The sequence below is a fragment of the Typopeltis vanoorti genome, chromosome 1 (assembly GCF_054136105.1).
Source record: "Typopeltis vanoorti isolate ZY-2024b chromosome 1, IOZ_Tvanoo_1.0, whole genome shotgun sequence".
NCBI classification, from domain to species: Eukaryota; Metazoa; Arthropoda; class Arachnida; order Uropygi; family Thelyphonidae; genus Typopeltis; species Typopeltis vanoorti.
The window spans coordinates 98,254,962-98,265,134 of record NC_143549.1 but is presented as its reverse complement, the minus strand read 5'-3'; the positions used below and the strand labels follow the sequence as shown (position 1 = coordinate 98,265,134).

Sequence of the window (10,173 nt, the reverse complement as noted above, 5' to 3'; positions counted from 1 at the left end):
CATCTTAAACATTTGTATTTACTGAGAGCTAATGATCCACCTATGTGTGAACAGTGCATCATGGTGTCTCACCATTTATGTGTTGGTTTAGTGCCAGCACTTCACTCGAGAAAGGAATGATTTTTTTTTACTCATCTGGCTGAGCCATATATACTCAGGCAGATGTTATCAGACTCAGACAAATTGCATAAGTTTTAAACTTTTAAAGGGAGGGGATAATGATGGGTATAGAAGCAGGGATATTTTTATGCTTTATACTAATGCAAGGAGTATTTGGAATAAAGGAGCTGAATTGGTGGCGCTGATAGCATCAGCCTGGCCAAAGATTATTTGAGATCTCTGAGATGTGGTTGACGGAAGATGATATAATAACTGGAATAGAAGTAGCAGGGTAAAGCATTTTTCGGCAGGATAGGAAGGGAAAACTTGGTGGTGGAGTACTGCTTATGATAAGTGACGACTTATGTCCTCTAAGAGTAGTGGCTTTGGAAGGCAGTGACATTAATGGTTTTGAAAGCATATGGTGTGAGGTAGAGGTGGGCAAGACAGGATATTTAGTGGGATGTTGCTACAAGCTAAGGAGCACAGAGGGTGGGAAGCAGGAGATGTTTAGGCAGTTGAGCTTGGTTCAAGAAGTATGATTGTTATGGGAGATTTTAACTACAGCAGTATAAGTTAGAAAGAGGAATGTGCATGTAGTAAGTGAATGGAATTTCTGAAATTCTTGAGGGGACAGATGTCTTAGGCAACATGTAATAGAGGGAACAAGAGGTTCAAGAGTTTTGGATTTGGTCATAGCATCAGAAGTGCTAATAATGACAACTGAGATGACATCTCTCCTCCTGTTGGAGAGAGTGACCATGTGATTTTGACTTAGAAGATGAATAGACATGCAGGAGTATCAAAGAAAAGGGAACATATGTGGAATTATAAGGCAGGTGATTATAATAGTCTTAGATATCAACTTGGGGCAGTTCCATGAAGGGCAGAATTGGAAGGCAGGGATATCATTAGTGCTTTGGAAATTGTGAAGGAATATTTGTTAGTAGCAATAGTAAGCTGTATTCTATAAGTGAAGAAGAGGACACAATTTGTTGTAAAGTGAAGTGGAGATGACAAACAATATCAAACAGGAACTGCAGGTGAAAAAAGAGGTTATTGAAGAGATATAAGGAGAGGGGGTGGAGAGCAGATAAATGAAGAATATAAGACTCAGGCCAGGAGAGTGACTAATATGGTAAGGAAGGTGAAACTGGAATATGAGACAAGATTGGCACTAAGATCCAAAGATAATCCTAGGGAATTTTTTTAGCTGTGTAGCCAGTAGGAGGAGAAATGGCTACTGGAAAGGTACCTAAAGAATGGAAGGAAAGTAATATAGTGCCATTGCATAAGGGCGGTAGCAGACTGGATGTGTCTAACTATAGGCCAGCTTGTGTTTCATCAGTAATTAATATCTTTGAGAAATTAGTGAGGGACCATTGGATAGATGAGGTTAATGTTATCTGTGAGAGTCAACATGGATTTGTTAAGGGGTGCTCTTGCTTTTGTAATGATTGCCTTTTATAATCAAGTGATAAGAGCAGTTGTTGAGGGAAAGGCATATACTGCCATTTTTTTTTTTGGATTTTGCAAGGGCATTTGACAGGGTGCCATATGATAAGCTGATATTTAAGTTGCAGCACATGAGTTTAGATGTCAGGTTAGTCAACTGGATTCAGGATTGGCTGTTTGATAGGTATCAGAGAGTTGTGTATGGTGGTGCAGTATCAAGGAGTCAGAAGGTTACAAGTGGGGTTCGACATGGCTCAGTACTGCAACCTGTATTGTTCAACCTTTTATCAATGACATTGTCAATGGATTGCAAGGAGATATTCAGTTGTTTGCAGATGATGTGAAGCTGGGAAGGGTTATCAGTAATATTGGGTTGTTGCAAATGAAATGGCTGATTTTAAGGACGATTGAAAAAGGAAAGAATAAAAAGAAGAAGAATACCTGTTTAATCAAAGTAATCTCCAGCAGCATCAATGCATTGTTGCCAACATGTGGCAAGGTCATTTATACCACATTTGTAAAAATCAGTGTCTCTGGAAGTGATGAAGTCCTCCACTGCCTGATAAATTGATGCGTCATTGGCAAAGCATTTCTTGGACAAAAAATGGCTCAAGTTCCAGTAAAAATGGTAATCTGTTGGGGAAATGTCAGGAGAGTATGAGGCACAATTTTGTATCCCAAATTGTTGATTTGCTGTATGGATGACAATGCCGTATGTGGTCGGGTGTTATCCTGAAGCAATAAGACTCCATGTCTATTCACAAGTGCTGGTTGCTTAAGGCACAATTTTGTCATGCATTTGCCGCATATCTGTACAATATCTAGCTGCATTTATCGTTTCACCTTGTGGAAGGAATGAGTAGTGAATAACACCAGCAGAAGACCACCATACAGTAAACATCTTCATTGGTTGCAGAGGTGCCTTTGGAATCCTTCCTGGAGCGTCTTTCACTGCAACGAATGTGTACGATTGTCATAGAATATCCACTTTTCATCCACAGTCACAATTTGTTGCATGAACCTTTCTTCTTTACTTAAGAGAGAAGAGCACACTTCCAAATGCTGTGCTTTGTTTTCATGCGAGTTTGTGAGGCACCCACTTGTCGTGCTTCCTTATTTTCCTATTATTGCCAAGTGCTCTGAAACAGTTGAGAAGTGTACATTTAGTGTCTGGGCGATCTCTCGTACAGTTTGTCGTGGATGTGATTCGATTAAATCCTTTAATTCATTCGAATCAGTGGAGGAAGGACGATTGCCATGGGTTCATTTTGTAGCCTCAAATCTCCTGAGCGAAATTTTGCAAACCAACTGGCGAGTGGATCTCTCATTAGTTGTTCCTCCACCGAATGCTTTATTGATGTTTTTTATGCAGCAGCTGCAGAATTTCCTAATTTGAACTCGTAAAGGTATAGCAACCTTAATTGACTGGGTTCCATGATTGACTTGATGTCGGTAGTATTCAATGTTTAATGCTTGTTGAATGAAACAAATACTACAATTGCATCACCCACATGTAATGCTGTCACATGACATAAAAAATTTGCATATACCTCAGCGCTTGCTTTCTTCAGCAACTAGTAGAAACCTGACAGTCATTAAATGGCCATTTCAGCAACAATCCAATAGTGCAGATGCAGCAGCCCTGCAAGAGGATTTGAATAAACTAAACAGATGTGTGAATGAATGGAGGGCGTCGGTTTGCAGCGAAAGGTAAAGTCTTGAAGTTTAGGATCCATCGATGGGAGGATGCATATGCGATTGGAGGAGCTGTACTGGAGGAAGTAGGAGAGACAAGAGATCTGGTGGTGATGATTGATAGAAAACTGAAATTCAGGGAACATATTGCAAAGGTGGTGAAGGTAACCCAGAGGATTGCTGCAATACTGAGAAGGACGCTGACCTGCAGAGATAAAATAATTATTGTTCCCTTGTATAAGACTGTGATCAGACCACACTTAGACTATTGTTCTCAAATATGGTCCCTAGGATTTGAAGGGGATAAATTAACTGTGGAAAGGGTATAGAGGCGAATAACAAAGGTGATTTCAGGATTGTACAATGCTAGTTAAGAGGATCGGCTGAGGGAATGTGGACTGCATAGTTTGGTAGATAGAAGAAAGAGAAGTGATATGATTGAGACTTTTAAACTGTTGAGAGGTAGTTACAGGGTTGACACTGGGATGTTCTTTCGCTAGGTGGAACAGCAGGAAGGAGTGATGACAAGGGGCCATCCCTGGAAGTTATGAAAGGAAGCTGTGAGCAAGAGGGTGAGGAGTGGTTACTTTGCATGGAAAGTGGTTGAACCGTGGAATGCATTGCCTGATAGAGTGGTGAGAGCAAGACTTATTATTATTATTATGGGCAACACCAAGGAGTCCTTAGACTCACCGAGGGAGGCCCTAAACATCTTGTCAAGAACAACTATTCAACATCCACACAGTATCTATCATACTTTGCCTTGAACTCATTCACAGTCATGGTACCCACAACAGACTCTGGCAGCTTATTCCACTCATTCACCACTCACCAAGCAAAAAACCTAGTTCTAACAGCCTTGCCAACCATACTCTTGCCCAGTTTCCATCTGTGGAAACTGGTCAATGAGTTCAAGGAATGGTATGATTGACTATGTGTTTCCTAGGAACGACCTCCCATGATGAGTCTTTTGACTCCATGGAGGCCTGAATAATAATAAGATTTCATTATACGTTTTGTTTATATATAGATACTGATTTTCTTAACTTAATTTTTTAAAATTTGTTTTTTTCATATAACATATTTACCTATCGCTATAATATTAACTTGCATACTGTTCAATCTTTTGTGTGGTGCAGTATATGACCTTTGCTGCCCTTGCATCAATCAATAAATCAACCAACCTTAACCACTACTCTTGAGCTACTGATTAGCCTATAATTTGTTACTTCTGTCTAGCAGCCTCCTTTATGCAATGGGACTATTTTGTCCTCTTTCCACTCATTGGCACCTACCCATTCTTAGGCTTAATTAGCTTGGAAACAGGGACTCATAATCCCCTTGCACAGTCATGTAATACATGAATGTGCAAGGGGATTATGAGTTCTCACATCACTGATGTGATGTGAGAACCTCCAGATGTTCTCACATCACATCAGTTGATGTGAGAACATCCTCAGAACATGAGAACATCAACAGTTGATGTGAGAACATCTGGAGGATCAGTTGATGCGAGAACATGCTGCATCTGATCTAAAGATGTAAAGTGTCCTGTTTTTTGTGCCCTCTAATGTTGTAAAAAAAAAGGGGACATTAAAAATACGACTTTTAGATCTTTTGTCTGTTACAATTGCATTGTTTCACTTGCTCACCATCGCGTGTACATATGTGTCATTCTCTTATGATGCCGATTTGAAATTCAGCCAAATATAGGCAAGTTAATAAAACATCTTTTTATAAAATAGTTCATTTGGAGTTGTTAATACCATTAAAAATAAGTCATGAATAACCATCAACACCTAAGCTTATCTATTAGACCGAAATATTTCAGTGTATGACAAGTAGTCATAGAACTGTCTGGACCACATTTTTTGCATGGGGAGTGGTGAATGAGTCTAATGGATCGCCAGAATTAATTGAGTGCCCTTACAGTTAATGAGTTTAAGGAAAGTTATGACAGGTTTTGTGTGTGTGTGTGTGTGTGTGTGTGTGTGTGTGTGTGTGTGTGTGTGTGTGCAGTAGTTAGTTTGGGTCTCCCATGATGAGTCTCCAGAACCCTTGGAGATACCATATAATAATAATATATTGTGTATTAAAGAATAAGATATCTTATTCTTTTCTGTCCTTCATTACCTTCCTTAATGTTTTCTTGTATTCTGTTTCCTTGTTTACCTTTCTTGATTACTTACCATGTGGTTTTCCATGTTTTCAATCTTTCCAGCCCTCACCCATATGTAACATCCTTGGCTTTCTATTTCTGTAATTATATTCTCTTCTATCAAAACTTAACTGATGTCTATCATTTGTGGCCAAGTCGAACTAACTAATGCCAAAATCTCAATCCTCTTTTTCCTGATTCTTCTGAAATTACTATACATGAATTTCAATATTCCTTTTCATCTTTTAATGACTGCTCCATTCAAATATACCTGAACTACATTCGGCATTCTGTGATCATTTCCATTCTCATGCTGACTCTCAGGAATGCCTACATACACACTCGCATGCATCTCCCCAAGAAGCTCTAGATTTCCTGCACAAACTGCACAATAAGATACCAACTCCAGTTTAAGTGCAATCTATCAGTCCTTTCATCCATCAGATTCACTTCATACATCTAAAAGCCACACACACACACCATTCCTGCTGCAAAACCTATGCATTGACTCATTTTGCATTAATGATTCTTTTTCATTTTGCCCCTATCATACCGTGCAACAAATTTATGTATACTCTTTAATTCCCTTTTTTGTTTTTTGCTTCTTCTAGGAACTCTTTCACATCATCCTTCATTCCATATTTGTCACCTTTCAAATCATTTGTATCTGCCAAGACAATTGAGCACTTTTACTTTTCCTCTTTTCATCCTAATTACATCACTAGCATCTTTAATCTGGAAAACAAACTTCCATAATGAGCTTACAAATCACACTTCTGATGATGGAATTATGATCAAATATTGTCTCCTTTTACATGCACTCTCTTTCTCTCTCATTTGTGCTCTCTTTTATGTGTCTCTGTACTCTTACATCTCTGCTTTCTTTCCTCTTCTCTGCTGCACCTCTTGTCAGGAACATCTCCTGAAGTCAACACCTTGTTCTTAATTATTAAAGCATATATAATTTTTGGTCAAGCTAAACTTGCCACTATAAAGGGTACCTGTGCACCCAAGAACATATGCAGTTCATGTATACTATTCACAGAGGTGTCAAGAATAAGAAAGAAGAACCCTTTGAATATGTCTCATTTACATTTGAGACCCGAGAGACTACATGCAGTGTTCATTGAACATACCCATTCTTGCACTTATTGATCTCAAAGGTGCCTGCACTCATCACAGTTAAACTCCCTAAGCAGTGGTGTCTTGGTTATCATTATTCTGTTAAGCTTGGGAAAGAAATAACTGCACTGTATTCATTTACCCAAATAATTGAAGCAACAAATTATCTTAAGCTTTGTTCAACAAATATTGTAATGACCAGTGCTAGTAGAAACAATCAGGAAGTATAGCTTTTATAGAATATTGCTACATGTCATATTAAAGACCTTGTTGCTGATATTGAAAGAATTACTTTATGGTCAGTAAGTAACTCTTTTGCTTGTCAGCAGCTAAGTCTTTGCTGATTGCCACCTACTTATTTTTCCTTTGAGTATTCTATATCCCGCAAATCCCACTCTTCTTGAACTAGCATTTGGTGTGTTCAAAATTAGTCATATAAAGTAATGAAATTAATTACATTCAAACAAAACAGTACAGTTCATTGTCAAAATGTTTTCCTTTTCCAATCTGTAAGGTAATTTGCTATCTGAATAGTATTACTTAAAGAGGAAGTGCAGATATGTTCCTGTATGCTTAATTTATTAAATATTTGTAAAAATTAAATCCTGTTTTTTGATTTTTTTCAGAATTAATGAGAATGCATTACTTGGGGAAAAAATGTGGCTTGTCATGAAGCGACACTGGGAGTGTTTTTTTTTTAATCGCTAATTTCTGATTAATAATGTTTCGAGGAAACCCACTGTGGTCTTCAAACTATAGTCCTAATAACAGTAGAAATTCTGATACTGCCAATAATCCTTTGAGACAGAGATCTAGTGAAAATGTCAAAGAATTTTCAAGCTCATCAGCAGAAGGGCATAAACTTTGTGATGAGGAACATGAACAGCAAATAGATAACTCTTCAACAGTTCTTGAAAAGATAGCAAGTTTATATGCAGAAAGACTGCTTAGTGATATAATCCTTGAAGTTGGAGGAAAACAATTTGCTGCTCATCGCCTCATATTATGTGCCTCTAGTGACGTCTTTCAGGTAGGCGAGCTTTTAATTAACTTGTGATGTTTAGAATATGTTTATTATATCACTCCATTATTTTTGAAAATAAAAAGTGCAAGAAAACTTTTTATACACAGTTGAATGTCAAATTCAAAAATATCAGTGTATGACAGAGCATATTTTTATTGATTGCTGTGGTGTAAAAAAATCTGGTATGTGAAGACTGAGCAGTCTTTAATGAACATCCCAAGTAAGTTTATCTTCTATGATTTTTGTTACATCCCTTATTTTACTTTAGTGTTAGTAAAAACGTGATTGATGGTCACCATTTTTTGCTTTCATTGATTTCAGTCATCTAAATGAAATTAATTTAGATGATCGTTAAACACTTTAAGGTGCAAACATTTGAATTTGTAATCCAAAAATGTTCATTTTATAACTTTTATTTATTTATTTATTTATTACAGATATGCATGCATTTGTATGTTTTTGGAATATTTTGGGGATTTGCAAGACAAGATGATCAGGATCTGCAAAGTATTGACAAGATAATATGACAATGTATTACTCTGGGAATGATGAGAACAAACATCGACATGGTGTAGCTGTAATTGTAGATGAAGAAATCAGTAATAAATTGGATCCCATTTTCTGAAAGGATAATGCTATTACAACTTAAGGGAAACTTAAGTTGTAATAGCTGACAAAAGTAAAGAAGTTGAAGAGTTTTATGAACACCTATTCATAAAAGAAAGAGATTAAAAACCTAACAAAGAGACATGAGATAAACATAGTGATGGGTGACTAATGCTAAAGTGGGCAGAGAGGGTGATGGAGAAATTGTTGGAGAGCATGTCCAGTTCTCTCAGGAAGAAGATCTAACATTTGCAAACACCTGGTTTAAACTTCCACCCAGAAGACTGTACACTTGGAAATCACCTCAAGATAGCCGTCGTCAGAAATCAAATTGACTACATACTGATAAATAAAACATTCCGCAGTAGTATAAAGAGTGCAAAGACTTACCCTAGAGCAGATATCTCATCAGACCACAATCTCATAATTGCAGAAATACATCTTAGATTAAAATCAGCCAAAAAATCACAAAAGAAGGGAAAAAAATTGATGTAGAAAAACTAAAAGATCTGAAGATAAATAAAAGAGCCAAGACACAACTTAATCTGCGATCACAACAGATTAACATGGAAGAAAGTGAAAGAGTGGAATCTCTTTGGAACAGCTTAAAGAATGCCATCGTAACAACAAGTATTGAAGAAGCAGGTTATGTGAATAATGTAAAACAACAGGAATGGATAACAAATGAGATTCTTTCTCTTATCGATACACGTAGAATGTACAAAAACAAAGACCCAGCTAAATATACAGAAACACATAACATCATCAATAAGAAAATAAAAGAAGCAAAAGATAATTGGATGAAAAATTTATGTACCAAGATTGAACTACTTCAGAAGAAACATGACTATTTCAATCTGTATAAGAAAATCAATGAAATTTCCAGAAAATTCAGAAAAAAAGCAAGTAGTGTCTCTAAGAGATGAAAGTGAAAAAATAGTTCTAGAAGAAGAGAATAAAGAAGCACAGGTTTGGGTAAAATATATAACAGAACTCTTCAATGATACTAGACAGCCTATAAATATAAATGATAACATTCAATGACCAGCAATTCTGAAATGTGAAATAGAGAATGTATAAGATCAGGTAAAACAGGAAAAGTCAGTGGACCAGATGGTGTGTAAACAGAATTTTTAAAATTAATAGAACCAGATAACATCAAGCTTCTTGAAAAATTGTTCAGTAAAATATATGAAAGTGGTGAATTTCCACCAGATTGGCTGAAATCTACATTTATCACTATCCCAAACATACCTAAAGCGAAATCTTTGGCGACTTATTAGTCTAATGAGCCAAGCATAAAAATATTTTTGAAAGTAATCAGAATCGCATCTATAGAAAAAGTGAAGTTCTGAGTGAAACGCAATTTGGCTTTTGGAATCGTTTTGGTACTAGAGAGGTTCTTTTCTGTGCCCAAATATTGATACAAAAATGCATAGAAAAACAAAACTGTCTTTATATGTTTCATAGATTTTGAAAAAGCTTTTGACAAGGTCAGACACACCAACTTAATAGAAGTCCTTCAACAAATAGGGTTAGACAAAAAAGACATAAGACTAATAAGCAATCTGTATTGGAATCAATCAGCTACCATTCAATTAGACAGCATTACCACCAGTGATATTAACATCAAAAGAGGAGTGAGACAAGAATGTGTGCTCTCTCCATCCTTGTTCATCATATACTCAAAGGTAATCTTTAAAAAGGCATTGGAAGAATATCCAAAGGGAATCGCAATAAATGGAAAGATTGTTAACAACCTACTATATGCAGATGACACCATAGAACATAGAAAGCCAAAGAATGGGAATAAATATAAACATCAAAATGAAATACATGGTCATCAGCAAACATTCAACCTCATCAATGAAATTGACACTCAATGGGAAAACTATCGATCAAGTGTCAAGGTATAAATATCTTTGTTGCTGGCTTAATGAAAGGTGGGATCCTGAAATAGATATAAAGACAACGATTGAAGTTGTACGGCAGTCTTTCATGAAAATGAGAACAT

The 10,173-nt window shown here is 36.6% G+C and overlaps 1 protein-coding gene across 1 annotated transcript in view; it reads left to right on the top strand.

The window, feature by feature from the left end:
• The first annotated feature begins 7,160 nt into the window (after positions 1-7,160).
• The window catches only part of LOC150110246 (BTB/POZ domain-containing protein 17-like), a 38,315-nt gene continuing 35,302 nt past the window's right edge, over positions 7,161-10,173 (top strand). The window contains exon 1 of the mRNA XM_090392351.1: positions 7,161-7,559. Coding sequence (XP_090248477.1) covers positions 7,251-7,559 — 309 coding nt within the window. The 5' untranslated portion in view covers positions 7,161-7,250. The remainder of the gene's footprint in view (positions 7,560-10,173) is intronic.